Source organism: Acomys russatus, chromosome 4 (assembly GCF_903995435.1).
Source record: "Acomys russatus chromosome 4, mAcoRus1.1, whole genome shotgun sequence".
NCBI lineage: Eukaryota > Metazoa > Chordata > Mammalia > Rodentia > Muridae > Acomys > Acomys russatus.
The window spans coordinates 41,983,313-42,002,510 of record NC_067140.1 but is presented as its reverse complement, the minus strand read 5'-3'; the positions used below and the strand labels follow the sequence as shown (position 1 = coordinate 42,002,510).

At 44.4% G+C, this 19,198-nt stretch overlaps 1 protein-coding gene across 2 annotated transcripts; it reads left to right on the top strand.

Annotated features, from left to right (window-relative positions):
* The first annotated feature begins 240 nt into the window (after positions 1–240).
* Prrg4 (proline rich and Gla domain 4) lies at positions 241–17,995 on the top strand. 2 transcript variants are annotated; one of them, XM_051144279.1, is made up of 6 exons: positions 241–474; positions 848–972; positions 8,662–8,825; positions 11,182–11,230; positions 13,336–13,468; positions 17,646–17,995. In XM_051144279.1, exons 2-6 carry the CDS (start codon positions 870–872, stop codon positions 17,875–17,877), a joined length of 681 nt encoding a protein of 226 aa, XP_051000236.1. In that variant the 5' UTR covers positions 241–474; positions 848–869; the 3' UTR covers positions 17,878–17,995. The 2 variants fall into 2 exon arrangements, with proteins under 2 accessions (XP_051000236.1, XP_051000237.1); XM_051144280.1 differs by lacking the exon at positions 241–474 and adding an exon at positions 529–754.
* The last annotated feature ends 1,203 nt before the right edge of the window (positions 17,996–19,198 follow it).

Sequence of the window (19,198 nt, the reverse complement as noted above, 5' to 3'; positions counted from 1 at the left end):
ATACTGTGTTCTCACCCCGGGACCCCCCTGTGAGAGCAGCTGATCGAAGGTAACCTCAGGATCCCAAGCTTCCCTTCTAAATTAGCAAAACTGCCTGTTGTGCCTAGGGCGATCTATTTAGCCGCCAAACTGAGAGCGTCCTGGTCGCTAAGGCGAGGGGTGGGGGGAGGTTGGGGAGGAGGACGCGGCCAGGTGACCGCCGAAGGCCCGCCTCTCCTCCCTGTCCCGCAGCGGTGGGTGCGGCCCCAGGGACACTAGCTGGGCCCCGTGAGGCGCACGTTCCCCGAGCGCCCCTACGCGGATCCTAGGCGCCTCCTCTGCGCGCTGGTGTCACCCGGGCGCAGCGAAGGGCCAGGCTCCGACTGTAGCCGAGATCCAGGCGCGTCACCAAGGCAGGGGCCGGGCTGCCTCGGGGACAAACAGATATCTCGGCTCCCGCCCAGGGGCTGCTGGAACATGTGCCGAGAGACTCAGGTGTGGCACAGAGAGGCGAGGCGAGGCGGAGCGGGGAGGAAGGGCGGGAGTTCACTGGGAGATGAGACCTCGGCCGTGGCATTCCAGCACCTAGCTGCCCGTCTGCGCGGGCGAGAGTCGCGTCTGCCAGGGCCAGTGTTCTACTTCTCCTCCGTAGATTCCGGGGAGCAGCTTTTGTTCCCAGGCGCTCCGGGGGTGCCACCTGTCCGGAGCGCCTTGGGTCAGATAGATTAAAACCCGCGCGTGGGGAGCAGTGGCACGGTGGCTTTGAGTACAACAGGTAGTTGACTCAGTTTCGACTCAAACGCATCCGGATGAGACAGGGGCTTCTTTTTCTTCTTCTTTTGATGTGTCTTTGTTACTTTTGTTTCAGTTCGTTTGACAGTTGCTAGACTATGTTTCTACTTCTGATCCTACTCAGCCAGCTGCCCACACTTACTCTCGCGGTTCCTCATTGTTCAAGAAGCCTAAAGGATTCCGAACATGCCCCAGAAGAAGGTAAGTCTGGAAACCAGAAGCGGTCTACTGTATAGATCTCAAGGCAAAGTGTAGTAAGGGGACTTACACGCCCCGGTGAACCGCCGAGCAACAGCATATCCTTTGTTTTAAACTTGTGGCTTTCTGGTTTAGGCCCGTGGGTTTTTAACTACAGTAAGTACAAACGCGTCTCCGAGTTACCCTTGGTAAACATGTTTAACACCTGGTTTGTGGTCAACTGAAATGAAAGCCTATTTCGAAGTCCGAAAATCAATGAGTTGCCTTTTCCTAGATAAAGCTCTGTGCTTGTTAGTTGTAAAGAGCCGGCTGCTTCTTGAAAAGACTGACAGGGAGGCCAAACGCTTGTCAGGACTTGTCTGTGGCACCACTGGGAATCGCGGTCCTGCCCTCCCCCAACCCCAGCGCTGACGCTGCCACCACCCCAACTGACAAGTGCTCTGCCACTGATCGACATCCTGTCCGCTAGTCTAGACTTGTGAGACCCTGAGCAAGGAACTCTACCCTGGTAGTCTTGACCTGCTTCCTCTGTAGAATGATGGGATAGGGGGGCCAAGTGTCCCTTCTGGTAAGTTTTCCAAATGTCAAGATAAAAGCAGATGGTTAGGAGATTAAGCGTGTGGCTTGCTAGCCCAGAATTTTCGGTTACAGGTCACAAACAGATTGGTTCCTGCTTCTATTTTAAAAGCCCAACCTAGCAAAACCAGAAAGGGAGGAAAGGGCCCTAGGCTCTCCCCATCCTTCCTCCTACTTAGCCGTGGTGTTTTGCCACCAGCAATAGCACTTTTGAATTTACTCACACATTCCTGTCCCTTATCCCTTTTTGTTGTTGCTGTTTTGTTTTGTTTTGCTTTTCAAGACATAGTTTCTCTTATAGCCTTGGCTGTCCTAGACTCGCTTTGTAGACCAGGCTGGCCTCAAACTCACAGCGATCCGCCTGCCTCTACCTCCCAAGAGTGCTGGGATTAAAGGTGTGTGCCACCATGCCCGGCTCCCTTATCCCTTTTTATCAGATCCAGTTCTCTGTTCATTTTCACTTGTGTAGGATCTGTTATAATTCTCTTAATAGGCTTATTAATGATCAATGAAGTGTACCCCCTACCGTGTGTGTGTGTGTGTGTGTGTGTGTGTGTGTGTGTGTGTGTGTGTGTGTTAGGAAAGGACAATAGCCTAAAGAAATCAAATTCTGGTAATTCCAGTAATCAAATTCTAGGCAATTGGATAGACAAATTTGAAACAGATAGAGGTTATGTGCTTTCCAGGCCACCCACTATCCCTAAGTCCAGCTGTGGTGATGGTCCGTGCTCAGTAAGACCCAGACACTACCCTCTGGGGTGAGGGTGACTGCTTTCATCCACACAGCAGGCACTGGAGTTACTGCCACAAACACCGGAAAGGAATTTAGAAGTCAGACCCAAGTGCAGAAGGCTACAGATGTTTGCGGGGAATGAAAATGAGTCAGGAGCCACTGTGTGTCGGGCTGCTAAAGATGGAGAGAGGACTATCATCATTCTTGTGTCAGAGAAACTCTTGCCTTGCTGGCTGAGGCGGGGTAAACAGACACTCTGCATAAGCTCAGTACCAGAGGTAGAAACAGAGGTAGAGGCTCGCGCTGGGAGAGCAATGAGACACGGGCAAGGCTTCCCATCTGCAAGTGACACAAAATAAGTGGAGCTGTTAAAGGCACAGTATCCCTCCCTGTATCTTCAGTGGGCATTCCAAAAGCCCCAGCGGATGCCTGAAACCTGTGGCTAGGTCTGGGCATATTAGCAGACCGTTCCAATGGCTACTAGCTGACTAATGGGCAGGTAGTGCATATCCCGTGGACACTGTGAACAAAGGGATGACTCATATTCTGGGCAGAACTAAATGAAAGGACAGGAGATTTCATCAGAATGCCGAGCAGTTTTTCCATTCCATATTTTTTTTTAGACATTGGTTGAGCTGAAACTATAGAAAGTGAGATTATGAATTTGGAAGTAAGTACTACTGAAACTGGGGGTAGGGAAGGGGACCTCCAGCAGAGCTCTGCTCAAAATCCTAGGACACTGTCGAAACAGAAGGATCTTAACTAAGAAACAGAAGAGAAGAGAAGAATGGAGTATCTGAGTGGTAGGACTGTAATAGCGGACTGCACGGACAGCCAACCTCTTCAGAGGATTCAGGACAAGAAAAACACAGGCTCAAAAGCCAGTGACACCACCCCCCCCCACCCCCATACACATGCAGTAGTCCAGGGAAAGGAAGGTAGTAGCTCCCACTGGGAGCCCTAGGTGCACCAGGGATATTTTCTGCTTTCTAAAGAAAAGAAAACTCAACAGTGTTTCTCCTGAGGTCAGAGAGAGGCAAGCTGCAGATCTAGGAAAGCACACCAAGTGAAGTTCAATTGCAGTGTCATTAATCATAGGTCGTATTTATGACATTGTCATAAGCATCATTTCAGGAGAAATAAAAATGTTTGTAGCTCTTTTTCTTTTGTCTCTTAATTAAAGTAGTTTTAATAGCCTGGTGTGGTGGCACACACCTATAATCCTAGCACTTAGGAGGATCTTTGTGGCTTCAAAGCCAGCCTTGGCTACACAGTAAGTTCCGGACCAGGCTGGGATATATAGAAACACCTTATACAAAAAAGTAGCTTTACTGGGTCTCAGAGTAAGCTGGACGCGTATTCAGGAATCAGATGATGGGTTTATCTATGAGAAAGTTGGCAGTGGTTCTTTTTACTTTGCTTTGGAAAGTAAGCTATGATCTCACTCTATAACCCAGTCTATGTCACATGCATGGTAACTGATCCTGGCCTCAGCCTTTCCAGTGCTGAGATTGAGGTGTGACCCACCATGGCTGCTTGGCACTCTTTCTCTAGCCAGGAAAATGTAAAGATCTGAGCTCATGTGAGAAGCAGCAACACACAACAGGCTCACGCAGCTCAGCTGTGCAGGCTTGGAGCTGCCTCGTCTTTAACACAAACTTTTCCTATGAATCGCTTCTACCTGTAGAACTTAGGTCCAAGGGTAAAGGCTGGGGAGATGGTGACAAGCGCTTGCTGTACAATCATGTGGACCCAAGTTCAGATCCTAACGCCCACAATAACAAGCCAGTAACTCTACACCCCTGCCCTGAGTAGGGCAGGCAGGACAGCTGAAGCCTGCTGGCTTTAGGCCCAGCAGAGAAAATATGAATCCCCTGGGTTCAGGGCCAAACCTTGCTACAAAGAAATAGGCTAAGAGATAGAAAGGACACCAGGTGCCCCCTTCTGGCCTCTGTGCATTTGTATTCATATACATATGTGGTGCATTCTGCACTCTCTGTCTATCTCTGTCTGCCTGCCTGCCTGTCTGTCTGTCTGTCTGTCTGCCTGCCTGCCTGCCTGCCTGTCTGTCTGCCTGCCTGTCTGTCTGTCTGCCTGCCTGCCTGCCTGCCTGTCTGTCTGTCTGTCTGTCTCTCTCTCTCACACACACACACACAAACTATAGATAGATAGATAGATAGATAGATAGAAAGAAAGAAAGAAAAGAAAAAAGAATATAGACCCAAGAGTATTTTCCCACAGTTAAGAAAGGTGAGTTTGTTCTCACCGTATTTTTGGCCTCTCTTATGTGCCAGTAACCAGCATCTCCCCTTTTGTGGATCCTTCCCATTCATGAAGAGAACATGGAGGCTAAATAGATGGCTCTGTGGTTAAGAGCACTTGTTGCTCTTGCAAAGAAAACCGGGTTTGCTTTCCAGCACCCACATGGCATGTCAAAATTGTTTGTAATTCCAGGTCTGGCCTTTCCAGGCACCTGCACATACATGGTACACATAAACTCCCCTAGGCACACATGGTTCATTTAAAACACTTTGAAGCAAACATTATGGTAACAGATAAGTAAGTGAAGCATGTGACAAGCAGGCTGGGGCTAAGTGCTGCAGGAAAAGCAGAATGTGGCAAAATATGTTGATCAGATAGGATGGAGGTCACATTAACACTGAGCTGAATCCCAGGGAGGCGAAAGAACAGACTGAAAAAGGAAGGTCTACTGCAGAAAAGCAGCAAGCACACAGGTAGGGAGGACCCAGGGTGGAGGAAGTGCACAGCTGCAGTGCACACAGGACAGGAAGTGGCAGGAGCCCAGCCCAGCAAGGCAGGGGGATCACATAGAAAGGAACACTGGGTCAAAGGGTTTTGCCTTTTATCCTGTGGGAGGCGGGATTGCGGGTTTTTTTTTTTTAATGTAATATTTTTTATTAACTCTTTGAGACTGCTACTAGAAATTTTTGAGAAGGCAAAGTAAGAAAAAACATTTGTTTTTGTCTTTTCAGACAAGGTCTCACTATGGAGCCCAGACTGGCCTGGAACTTGCTATGTAGACCTGGCTGGCCTCAAAGTCACAGAGATCCACTTCCCCGTGCCTTCCGAGTGCTGGGATTAAAGGTTTTTGCCACCATCCCCAGAAAAAGTTGTGGATTTTTTTTTTTTTTTTTTTTTGAGACAGGGTCTCTCCATATAGCCCTGGATACCCTACAACTTGCTGCATAGACTATTAGGCCTCTGACATCCGCAGATGCCATGGCAGGAGCACCTAATATGCACACACTATACAAAAAAAACAAAACACATGCACAAAACAAAAATGAATATGAAAACAATTTAAAACTTCTTCTTCTTCTTCTTCTTCTTCTTCTTCTTCTTCTTCTTCTTCTCCTTTTTTTAGACAAGGTCTCTCTACATTTCTTTGGCTGTCCTAGAACTCACAGAGGTCTATTTGCCTCTGTCTCCTAAGAGCTGGGATTAAAGGCATGCACCACCACTCCCAGTTAAAACATTTCTTAGAAAGACTCTCTCTGGCTATTGTGTTAGCGTCATGTTAAAGGAAGGAGGAGACCACTTGCAAGCCACCGCAGGAGAGCCTGGAGGGGGCGGGGGGACAATGGAGACTTCAGATAGTTGTCATCTCACCTCCGTATGACAGGGTAAGGATCTCTGAGGGGACAGTGGAGAAAGAGCAAACGTGTTCAAGCATTCTGGCCTCTCTGCCTTGAGAGGTAAAGCAATTCTCCTCATTTGTTCCATTATCATTTCCCCTTGGTTCCAACAACCTGTATGTCGTCCTAACAGAGAGACTGGCAGTAGGGCTGTGGCGCCATGATAGAGTGCTGGCCCAGTATGTGCATCGCTGGCTTCCATCTCCAGCACTGACAGGAAAAAAAGAGTAAGAAACTGACACTCTGGAATCTATGTGAATCACCTAAATGATTTTTTTTTCTAGTATGCATAATTTAAAAAGCAAAAAGAAGCCAGGTGTAGTGGTCTGCACCTTTGATCCCAGCACTTCTGGTGTATCTAAGTTCAAGACCAGCTTAATCTACAGAGCAAGTTCCAGGCCAGCCAGAACTGCATAGGAAGACCATGCCACAAAAATTAATTAATTAAAGCAAATAATAAAAGAAACAAGCAAAGCCGGGCGTGGTGGCGCACGCCTTTAATCCCAGCACTCGGGAGGCAGAGGCAGGCGGATCGCTGTGAGTTCAAGACCAGCCTGGTCTACAAAGTGAGTCCAGGATGGCCAAGGCTACACAGAGAAACCCTGTCTCGAAAAACCAAAAAAAAAAAAAAAAAAAAAAGAAACAAGCAAAAAGAAGTAGATGAAATAATGGTGGGTTTTTTTTGTTTTTTTTTTTCTGTTTTGTTTTGGTTTGGTTTTTGGTTTTTTGAGACAGGGTTTCTCTATGACAGCCATGGCTGTCCTGGACTCGCTTTGTAGACCAGGCTGGCCTCAAACTTGCAGAGATCCACCTGACTCTGCCTCCCAAGTGCTGGGATTAAAGGTGTGCGCCACTATCACCTGGCTGTGAAATAATGTTTTAATTTGTTTAAATAGTAGGTTTAATAGTGGTTTTAATTTTACCTAATATCCAAGATGCCTTTCCAAAGTATATACAACCTAAAACTTACCTGTGTTCTTTCACACATTTTTCGACACAAATTCTAAAATTCTCTGTGTGTTTTCGATCGCAGGTAGACTAACCAGTTTTCTAGTGCTTGGTAGCCATATGTGACCAGAAACTCCTGCGTTGGCCAAGACAGATCTAGAAGATTTTTAACCTACTTAGATAGTTAATGTATAGAAAAAGGTCTTGGGGAAAACATGAGTATTCTTATGACATTAAGAATAATGGCCAGGTGGTGGTGGCACACACCTTTAATGCCCAACACTTGCGAGGCAGAAGCAGATCTCTGAGTTTGAGGCCAGCCTGGTCTACAGAGCGAGTTCCAAGATAGCCAGAGCTGTTACACAGAGAAACCCTGTCTCGAAAAACCAAAAAATAAAGAAGAATGGCCAAGCTGGGCATGGTGGCACACGCCTTTAATCCCAGCACTCAGGGAAGCAGAGGCAGGCTGATTGCTCTTTGAGGCCAGCCTGATCTATAAAATGAGTCTGTAGCTCCAGCCCAAGGCTATACAGAGAAAACCCTGTCTCTAAAAAACTAATAATAATAATAATAATAGCCAACCAGAGGTTACAAAACTCACAAATTATAGTCCTGCCCCCTCTCTCATTTTTTTGCTATCACATGCTTCACCTTATTATATTTCTCATCGATTTTTTAATAAATATGGAAGAAACCCCACAATGCAGGGAGGGTAGGATGAACGGGTAAAATGAACTATTCCTTTGGTATGGACTGAATGGCTTTAAGTTCATCTTCTTTGTTTGTTTTTGTTGGTTTTTTGGTTTTTCAAGACAAGGTTTCTGTGTTAGCCTTGGCTGTCCTGGAACTAGCTCTGTAGACCAGGCTGTCCTCTGCCTCCCTAGTGCTGGGATTAAAGGCGTATGCTACCACCACCTGGCTCTAAATTAATCTTCTAATTAGCCTATAATTTTATAAACTTAGGAGTTTAGAATTCTTTTAGCATAAGCGTGTATAAAATCTCCAATATAGAAATGTTAATGTGGGGCTGGGAGACAGCTTAGTGGGTAAGAGCTCTTGTTATTGCGAGCCTGACAACTTCACTCACGTAAAAGCCAAGAATGGCCATCCATACACCAGTAAACCCCAGCACTGGAAGTGGAGACACGTGGAGTCTGGGAGTTTGCTGGGCAGCCAGGATAGGCAAAGTTATGCGTTTCAGGGTCAGTGAGAGACCCTGCCTCCAAAGAATACAATGGAGATTAACATTCTTTTCTGGCCTCCAAATGGGTCGATGTGCCAATACAGAAGCACACACATTTCACACAAATACACACACACACACACACATACACACACACACACACACACACACACACCAAAAAAAAAAAAACAAAAAACCATAGTAACATCATTGAGGTCCTAGGTTGTATCCTAGCACTATAAAGAAGAAAAGGAAGGAAGGAAAATTAATAAGGAAACATTTGGAAATAGAGTTTTCCTATCTATTTACAGGGAAAAAAAAATAATCGCCTGGAAGGATAACTGAAACTTTAATAATATTTATTTGTTAATAATTTGAGGCATAAGCATTTCCAATATTATCTGAAACTGCCAACATTTCCCCTGAGGCTGCCACTTGTAAGGGCCAGTGTGAAAGTCACCCAGGAGATGCTGGTACAGTTTACCCTCGTCAAGAAAATGGTTTTTTTTTTTTTTTATCTCCAGTTTGAACAGGAAGTTTCTGCCTTCTCTTTATTGTGTTTGAAATCTTTTTTTTTTTTTAAATTTCTTCATTAGTTTTTGCATCAAAAGAAGCAGCAAACATCTTTATGCATCGCCGCCTCCTGTACAATAGGTTTGATTTAGAACTCTTCACTCCCGGGGACCTGGAGAGAGAGTGCTACGAGGAGTTCTGTAATTATGAAGAAGCCAGAGAGATTTTCGGGGATGACGAAAAAACGGTAATTTGTTTAGTGAGGTCAATCACCTGGGAAGTTACTTCATTATACTTTGAAAAAGTGGCACTAAATACATTACAGACCTGTGTGCTTTAAAGAAAATCAAGATTGTATGCCTGTTCCCTCTTTCCTCTTCTTAAAATGCTAAGTAAGCCTCTTTAAAGTTGGTTCTGTGCTTAATTAACTGGGTTTATGGTGATTATCAAATTATCCGCTACGCTGTGGTTTTGTGTTTAACTTTTTTTATTGTTTGTTTGTTTGTTTCTTTGTTTTGAGGCATGGTCTCTTTGTATAAACCTGGGTATCTTAGAACTTCCTATGTAGACCAGGCTGGACTCAAACTCACAGAGCTCCTCCTGCCTCACCCTCTCAAGTGCTGTGCTGCCATGCCTGACTACGTTTTCAGTGTTTATTATATTCAAAAATAGTTTCAGAGCAGGTGGATTTTAAGTCAATAATGTTATTTGGAGGTGGCTCAGAGGCCACAGCACTAGAAAACACAAGCCATTGGGTTCCACCCCCAGCAACACCACTCACAGAGTGTTGCTTTGCCTTAAGCATCAATCAGTTAAGGCAGCACAAATTTTCCTCTCAGTGACCTTGCCTTTTTTTGATTGCCTATATCTATATTTAAGCTATTTATTGACACTCTCTTATGTGCCAGGCACTGAGGATATTATCTGGGTGTTTTTTTTAAGGATATTTTACTTATTTTTATGTACATGTGTGTCTGTATGAGTGCGTGTAGCCATGCACAGATGTGTGGGTATGGTTACCTGTGTACACGTGGCTAGAAGAAAGTGAGTACCTGTGTACACGTGGCTAGAAGAAAGTGTCAGATTCCATGGAGTTGGAGTTAAAGGTGTTTAGGGGATGTAGTGTTTATTGTCTGAGTGCTGGGATCTGAACTCTGGTCCTCATGATTGCACAGCAAGCTCTCTCAACCACTGAGCCATCTCTCTAGGCTGCTGGCATTGAGGATGTAAAGTGGCTTCTGGTGTGTAAGATCTCATTGATTTGTCTATGTAATTTAAGGGAGGAATTTTTTTTGAGTTGAAGGGTCTCAGTAAGTGGAGATCTTCTTGCCTCAGCCTCCTGAATGCTGGAGTTAAAAGCATACACCACTATATCTGGCCTAAGGAAGAAAAAAGATTATTTTAAAAATTACTTCCTTTTTTTCTGGGGGGGGGGGAGAGGGTCAGGGTTTCTCTGTGTAGCTCTGGCTGTCCTGGACTCACTATGTAGACCAGGCTGGCCTCGAACTCACAGAGATCCACCTGCCTCTGCCTCCCCGAGTGCTGGGATTAAAGGAGTGTGCCACCATGCCCAGCCTAGTTCCCTATTTTTTATAGGTATGAGTGTTTTGTCTGCATGCTTGTCTGTGCATCACATGCTTGCTGGTGCTGGAGGAGGTCAGAGGAAGGCTTCCAGTCCTCCAGAACTGGAGTTACGGATGACCGTGAGCCATGTGGCTGCTGGGAACTGAACCTGGGTCTTCTGCAAGAGCAACCAGTGCTCTTAAGCCACTGAGCCATCTCTCCAGCCCCCAGGGTTTTAAAAATTCTCTATTTAAATATAATTAAATCCTGCCTGTTAACCTAGGAATAGAGAGCACAGAGAGGTGTAATATGGGACCTTCTTGGGGAATGCTAGTGCTTCTTTGCTCTGTTTGTAAATAGTGCCAGCTCCTGCTGTTTTCTCCAGCATCCTTCTTCACTTTTGCTGAACACGAAGCTCCCCAGGGATCCTTCAGTCCTAGTGAGGAAACCTAGTTATTCATTCTCCCACGGTCCTTCCCAGGCCCTCATTTCTTGCAAATATTTACTACATGTATTAAGGTGGGAAAAGCAAAGAATATACTTTGTAGTGTGCCTGTTGGGATTCAATCATGTTTTTCATCATTAAAAAATTCTGATTCTTCTATTCATCCAAAGCACATAGAATTCAAACTGCTGCAGAGATAACTTTGCAAGTCGGTAAACTCAGCTCTCCTAGAGACACCCCCAGGGCAGAAAGCGAGATGGCTTTTCAAAGATGGCCGACCTCAACTTCTCCTTTTGGTACTCTTGCTGCCTCTCAAATGTGGCAGTCCCCCTACTGTCTCGGCTGGGTAATGGGGAGACTAACAGGGCGTGGTGTAGAGAGCTGGGACTGGCAGCCATCCCTTCACCAGCTAGCCAGACGGCAGAAACAGCAAGATGAATCACTCTCTTGAGCTTGAATGAACTGGTGTCCTACCTGGGTCAAGTGCCAAGAGCTTGCCACCTCCAATCTAGGCCACTGGGAACAAATGAAATGATAATAAATTACATAAACTTGAAATGTTTCATCTTTTTTTTTTCCTTTTTCTTTTCCTTAGATTACATTTTGGAAGGATTATTCAATTAAAGGACCAACCACAAGATCAGGTAAGGTGAAGAACTGCTGGTGTGTGATGCTTTCCTCTCACCTCTTGCCGTTGTAGCACCGTTCGGTTTTGATGTCTGAGTTTGGCTATTGCTCAACGAGCATACCAAGGATGGTTTCTCAATTATACGCTGGGCTGTGGGAGACAGAAGGCTCCCTTCACCTCTTTCCATACTGAAAATCAAGTTTGGCAAGATATTAGGGAAATGAGGTAATGGGTAGAAAGGTGTTTTGAGCAGCTCAGCAGAGTGGAAACTTGCACAAAAGTAAGACTTTGTTAGCTCCAATTTATACATTAGGATGACGTTTTCTTCTTTTACCATTTCAAGTTAGCAGGACACCTATGAGATTGCTAGATATGGGCTGGGGCTACAGTTTAAGTTAAGCAAGCTCACACCCCTCAGCTTGATCCCCAGCAACACACACACACACACACACACACACACACACACACACACACAGCTGAAGGTGGATAGCCCAGCTGTGCTTGCCTGAAGCCTCGGGTTTGAGCCTCAGCATAGCATAAAAACCGGGTATGGTGGTGTACAGCTGTAATCTCATTGGTCACCTTCCATGGCTACATAGTGAATTCCAGGCCAGCTCTAGGAAACCGCACAACACCCTGGGAGCAGGAAGAAGAGAATGACTAAAGATACTCAGAATGCATGTACTAAAGTCTGGGTTCAATCTCCAGTGGGGGGGGGGGGGGAAAGGAGGAGAGTTGGGTATGGTAGGGCACACCTTTAATCCCAGCACTTGGGAGGCAGAGACAGGTAGACAGACAAGGCTACACAGAGAAACCCTGTCTCAAGAAACCAAAAAAAAAAAAAGAAAGAAAGAAACAAAAAAAAGGAGGAGAATATTAGAAATAAGTAACTTCTGGAGAAGAAAAAGCATTTGTCTTGCCTGTGTTGGTCATCTCAAGCTGCTTTCTTTCCTTTTTAATAATTTGATACATAATAATTGTACCTATTTACAGACTACAGTGTGGTATTTTAACACCTATATTCAATGTGTGGTAATCAAATCAGGGCAATTAGCATATCTATCACATCAAACCTTTGTCATTTGAGGTGATAATATACAAAATCTTCTATCTTGAAATATCCAATAAAGTATTAGCAATGGCTACCCCAGCGTGCTACAGAACAGTGGAACCCACTGGTTCGGATTGTCATTTGGTTCCTGCTCAGTCAATTCCTTTTTACTTCTTTCCATCCATTTCCCCCTCTAGCTGCATTTCGGTCATTTGTTTAATTAGTCTTGCCCTCCGTTCTTTCATTCCTCTTAGATAGGCTCCTCCCATAGGAGACTGTTACAAGATTGCCTGATAAATGAACCAAAATGTTTCTCACAGTGCAAAGTACATGTCTATTCCACGTCCTGTTAGATATTATTCATATAATATGGCCTACTTAAATAAATAAAATAATAAACATAGTTAAGTGTCTAAGAAATACTATTTAAGAGCTGGCAAGATGGCTCAGTGGGTAAAAATGCTTGCCATCAAACCTAAGTTCAACTCTCAGGGCTTGCATGGTAGAAGGAGAAAAACCAGCTCTCACAAATTGTTCTCAGGGGCTGGAGAGATGGCTCAGAGGTTAAGAGCACTGTCTGCTGTTCCAAAGGTCCTGAGTTCAATTCCCAGCAACCACATGGTGGCTCACAACCATCTATACTGAAATCTGGTGCCCTCTTCTGGCTTGCAGGTGTACATTCAGGCAAAACATTGTATACATAATAAATAAAGAAAATCTTTTAAAAAATAAAAAATTTAAAAACAAATATATTTTTCAGGTAGATTCATTAACACAAAAGAAAAAAGATAAATGATTTAGCAATGATGAGATTTTTGTTTGTTTGTTTTTTGTTTTTTTGAAACAGGGTTTTCTCTGTATAGCGTTGGCTGTCCTGGACTCACTTTGTAGACCAGGCTGGCCCCAAACTCACAGAGATCCGCCTCCCTCTGCCTCTTTGAATGTTGGGATTAAAGGCATGTGCCACCACGCCCAGCTAATGATGAGATTCTTAATAATGTGTTAAATGTATTGATATTATGGATGATGCTTTTCAGTCATACTAATAATTAATTTTAATTTTTTAAAAGATGTTAACAAAGAGAAAATTGATGTTATGGGCCTTCTGACTGGATTAATTGCTGCTGGAGTACTCTTGGTTATTTTTGGCTTACTTGGTTACTATCTGTGTATCACCAAGTGTAATAGGCAGCCATACCCGGGGTAAGTCAAAATATTAGCTTCATTAATGTGCATTCTGTATTGTTATTTTTATGTGGATCAAACTGATACCTTTTTGTTTTTAGGCATTTACAATAATCTTAGATAATCACAAAGATTGCAAACATAGTATACAAAGAGTTTTCCTGCATCCTTTACTCACTTTTTCCCACTACCATGTTGTCATGGTAGCTTTGTCAAAATTAAGAGATAGCGCCAGAGACATGGCTCAGTCAGCAAAGTCCTTTCTGCACAAACCTCCGACCTCAGTTCTGCAATCCAATTTCGGGGAGGTGGGGACAGAGGCTCCCCAAGCTTGCCAGGCTGGCTTAATCAGAAAGTTCCAGTTCAGTGAGAGGCCTTGTCTCAAAAACTACAGTGGAGAGTACTTGAGAAAAACACTGGTGTTAACCCCTGACCTACACACACACACACACACACACACACACACACACACACAGTAACATCATTAAAAAAAAAAAAAAAAAAAAAAAAAAGTACTCTGCCTGTACATACACCTGCAGACCAGAAGAGGGCACCAGATCTCACTATAAATGGTTGTGAGACCCTGTCACAAATAAGTAAATAAATAAAAACTTTTTTTAAAGTCTCAGAATCTTCCTGCTTTAGAAATAACCACTGAGCTGGCGAGATAATTCAGTCAGTAATGTGCTTGTTAGACGAGCAAGAGAGTCTGAATTGGACCCCAGCACCCATGCAAAACGCCGGTCCGTGGTGTGAGTGTGTGCAGTCCCAGTACCCGCGCAGAGACACAGGAGGCTGCTTGGGGCCCTCTGGCCACCCAGCCTAGCCTAACTAGTGAGATGTGATCTCAGTGAGAGACTTGTCTCAAAAGACAAGATGGACCTCTGTCCACGTACATACAGAGTTCCAGGATAGCCAGGGGTACACAGAGACCCTGTCTTAAACAAAAACTCCCCCAAATGGACGGCTCCTGAGGAATAACCCCCTAAATTGTCCTCTGCCCTCCATATATACATGTGATGCACACAGACACACACAGAGAGAGAGAGAGAGAGAGAGAGAGAGAAAAGACTTTAAAAAGAAAATTACTAGGCAGACACAGCTGGATCCCTGTGACTTCGATGCCAGCCTGGTCTAGAGTCCAAGACAGCCAAGGCTAAGAGAGAGACCCTGTCTTAAGAAAACCAAAAAAAGCCGGGCGTGGTGGCGCACGCCTTTAATCCCAGCACTCGGGAGGCAGAGGCAGGCGGATCGCTGTGAGTTCGAGGCCAGCCTGGTCTACAAAGTGAGTCTTGGATGGCCAAGGCTACACAGAGAAACCCTGTCTCGGAAAAAAAAAAAAAAAAAAAAAAGAAAGAAAGAAAGAAAGAAATTACTGCTATGGATTTGGTATGCATACTATATGTTCCATTTGCAACTTAATTTTTGTATTTAAAATATTATAATTTAAATGCATTTCCAGAATAGTAGTTTACATAAAAATAAGATCTATCCTCTTTATTTATAAGTAGGTTGTTCAAGTTCAGAATCCATCTCAGTCCCATGACTTTACAATGGCCTCCAGCTCCATGACTGTGAACTCAGCCACCCCACCCCTCCCCCATCTTCTGCTCAAGTACCCAGCCCCCGCTCACTGCCATCCTGCCTTTCACCTCTGTGAATTTTACTACTCTGCACTCACACACGTGGAATCACACAGTATCAGTTTGACTGGTTAGTCTGGTGCAGTATTTCCAAAGCATTGAATACCTCCTTGTAAATTTGTATTCGCCACTTGATTTACATATTCTGGTGTATTACTCCAAGATGTGAATCCGTCCCAAAATAGCAGCAGTCTTAGGCCAGCATTTGTTTCCGAAAGAGACCAAAGTGTACTATTCCCGTCCTAAACAGGATGTGATACAGCGTGGGAGCTGGGATGCCGATGCTGAGATCTTGAGTACACAACTGACTAAGGCGTTTGTCCTTGGACATGTTACTTACATGTACATCAAAGCCATCATGCTGTAGTCCCATGGGATCAATGTTTACACAGATACGTGTGAATGGTGCCTTTTGGCATTGTTCCGTAGGGCGGCCCAGATCACTAAGTACTCTGCATATATTATAGAATCCATATTAACTTTTGTTGTGATCATTCATTTGTGAACCTAGGTGGTTCCAAAAGTTTGAGAAAGAGTGTTCCTATCTTCCCATGTGCTGTTTATGCTTTTTAAAACCTAGCCTCCAGACCAGGTATACAGCTCAATGGGAAAAAGAGGGATTCACTCTGCTGGGAGCCTTACAGCAAACGCCCACTCAGTCCACACCAGCAACTCGGTGGAGGCAGCTCTATTATCCCCATTTTAGAAAGGAGGAAACTGAGTCAGGGAGCTTAACTTTGATCATGGGATGACAGAGTATAGTTTCAGATCCACGTCTGACCCAAGAAAGACTTCAAAGCTGTTATTGTTTCTACTATGCCACGTAATAGAAAGCTACTTTGGGCCTCCATGTGTAAAGTAAACTTGCTTTAATGAAATGGGTTGTACACTTATCAAAAACAGTTGGGGTTTTTTTGTCTGTTTGTTTTTCAAGACAGCATTTCTCTGTAGCCCTGGCTATCCTGGAACTCACTACTCTGTAGACCAGGCTGGCCCCAAACTCAGAGATCCTCCTGCCTCCTGAGTGCTGGGATTAAAGGTTTTTATCACAATGCCAAGCTGGAATTTTTTTTTTTTTAAAGACAAGGCCTCATGGATACCAGGCTGCATTGAATTTGCTATGTAGCCAAGGATGGCTTTAAACTCCTAACCCTCCTGCTTCTACTCCCAAGTGTATGATTTTATTTTATTTATTTATTTATTGGGGTTTTTCGGGGGGTTGTTTTTTGGGTTTTGTTTGATTGCTTATTTGGTTTGGTTTGGTTTGGTTTTGGGGTTTTGTTTTGTTTTGGGGGGGGGGGGTTGAGACAGGGTCTCTCTGTATTAGCCTTGGCTGTCCTGGACTCACTTTGTAAACCAGGCTGGGCATTTTGATTTTAGAAATGAGCCACTATCTCTAGCTTAGGATTATTCCTCCTCTCCCATGTGCGTGCGTGCGTGCGTGCGTGTGTGTGTTACATGGATGTGTGCACATGTGCTGGTTCACTCTCATATATGGGTATGTGTGGAGGCCAGAGGTCAACATCAGATGTTTTTCTCAATTGCTTCTCTGCCTTATTTTTTTGAGACAGGGTCTCTTGCTAAAAATGGGCTCGGTGGCACATGCCTTTGATCCCAGGACTTGGGAGGCAAGGGCAGACAGATCTCCTTGAGTTCAGGACCAGCCTGGACCACATAGGGAGTTCCAGGGGAACCAGGGTTCTGTAGAGAGACTGTGTCTCAAGCAAACAAATTATGAACTGGGCCTGAGAAGACAGTTAGTAGATGAGATGCTTGCTATGAGAGCACATGGATTCAAGTGTTGCACATACACATGTGCAAGTTAGACAGTCAAACCCATAAAAATATAAATAAATACATTCAAAAAGCTGAGCATGTAGTGATATTTGTTACTGTGCTAGAGGTAGAGGCACTTGGATCCTAGGTACAACCTAGCTCAAATGGTGAGTTGCATTTTTTTTCTTTTCTTCTTTCTTTCTTTTTTTTAAACTTGAGACAGGCTTTCTCTGCGTGACACTGTTTTCCCTGGAACTCTGTAGACCAGGTTGGCCTTGAACTCACAGAGATATACCTGCCTCTGCCTCCAGAGTGGTTTGCCACCATACCCAGTGGAAGTTTAGAGTTTTTAATTATTTATTTATCCAGACAGGGTTTCTCTGTGTAGTCCTGGCTGTCCTGAACTCATTCTGTAGACCAGACTGGCCTTGAACTCAGAGATCCAACATGCCTCCAGAGTACTGGATTAAAGGTGTGTGCCACCACAGCCTGGCTTCTAGAATTTTTTAAAAATTAATTTATTTATTTATGAATTCACTTGAGCTTCTAGAATATTTGTTTATTTTCCAGACGGGGTTTCTCTGTGTAGCCTTGGCTGTCCTGGACTCACTTTGCAGACCAGGCTGGCCTCGAACTCACAGAGATCCACCTGCCTCCCAAGTGCTGAGCTTACAGGCTTGCATCACCACTGCCAGACTGTCGTAGAATTTCTTAGAGTCACTATGTGAACCCAGAAGTTCACCTCTCTTAAACCTAAATGTTTTCTCTCTGTTTAGGTCTTCAGCTGCCTACACAAGAAGGGCCAGACACACACCCTCCATCATTTTCAGAACACATGATGAGGCCGTGTTGTCTCCTCTGTCATCGTCAGAGGATGCAGGACTGCCTTCCTATGAACAGGCAGTAGCACTGACCAGAAAACACAGTGTCTCGCCACCACCTCCATACCCTGGACCAGCAAAAGGATTTAGGGTATTTAAAAAGTCCATGTCGCTCCCATCTCACTAAGCCCAGTGTGCTGCCTTGCTGTGAGACATTCACTCGTGTGGTTTGGAGAGCTTGTTCTCCCTGAAGCAAAGAAGATTTGCCTGCTCACCTTTGTAAGGCAAACCTCAAGGAATAAAGAGCGATACATCCGGAATAGAATTCCCCATTGTTCTGCTTCCAGCTCAGACCTGAACTGGATCACTGTCATCTTGGTAAGAAGCTTCAACTCCTTTTCCTTGAAGTTAACAAGAAAACGCCCTTTTGCAACGTCCTGTTTAAGGCACTACTTGCCTGAAATCTAATAGGTTGGTGAGACCTGGGTTTGCAATGAGTGAACCCACTTATCGAGTTCCATCTCATAATTTACAGAATTATACTTTGGACAAGTAGAGATATAAAAACATAGGAAGGATGGAGAGATTGTTCAGTGGTTAAGAGCATTTGCTGCGCCTCCAGGGGACCCAAGTTTGGATCCAAGCACAACTACCAGTTCCATCTCAAGGGGATCTAGTTTCCTCTTCTGGTCTTTGACGGTACTGCACTCTTATGGCATGCACTGACTGCACACATACATATAAATAAAAAAAAGATATTTAAAATTTTAAATTTTCTTTTTTTTAATTTTAGTTTTTTGAAACAGAGTTTCTCTGTATAGCCTTGACTGTCTTAGAACTTGCTCTGTAGACCAAACAGGCCTCAAATTCAGAGATCCGCCTGCCTCTGCCTTCTAAGTGCTAGCATTAAAGTTGTGTACCACTACACCTGGCTTTAAAATATATCATTTAAAAAAAATATATATATATAATGTATGTCTTGTAAATTTACAGTGCTGGGGACCAGAGCTCACCACCTTGCTCAGGGTAGGGAAAAGTTCTATCCCTGAGCTACACACACCTCCATACTCCATCTCTTTTACTGAATCCTAATTTGAAATGTTCTGTTAACTCCCTAAGTCTAATCACTTCAGGACCTGTGACAGCCTCTTGTGGTCCCACTAGGAGCCTTACATTTGTCATCTGCCCTAACTTGGAGGGCATCTCGTATTCATCACTGAAACTGTGAAGTCACGGGTGTTTCTAGAGCATCCAGTGCTGACGTCACGACACTCTGAATACTGAAAGGGAAATGTATTAGGAGCATCGCTACAGGCACCTGGAAGCCAGAGGGGAGCATCTCAGCCTACAGCCCCGACACTGATTTCTGTCCCACTTGCCTTGTTTTTTTCCTGTGGTGTGTTAGGCACTGAGTTGATTTGTGTCATTACTGTGGGGCTTCTTAGTTTTGTTTGTCGTTGTTTTCCAGATGAGGTTTCTCTGTGTTGTAACAGAGCCCAGCTTGGGCT

Bases quoted from the DNA above. Each gene is read 5' to 3' on its own strand.
- Prrg4 (XM_051144279.1), top strand. From the start codon at position 870: ATGTTTCTACTTCTGATCCTACTCAGCCAGCTGCCCACACTTACTCTC. The intron at 973-8,661 runs GTAAGTCTGGAA...TTTCTTCATTAG, and splicing joins CGAACATGCCCCAGAAGAAG to TTTTTGCATCAAAAGAAGCA. The intron at 8,826-11,181 runs GTAATTTGTTTA...TCTTTTCCTTAG, and splicing joins TCGGGGATGACGAAAAAACG to ATTACATTTTGGAAGGATTA.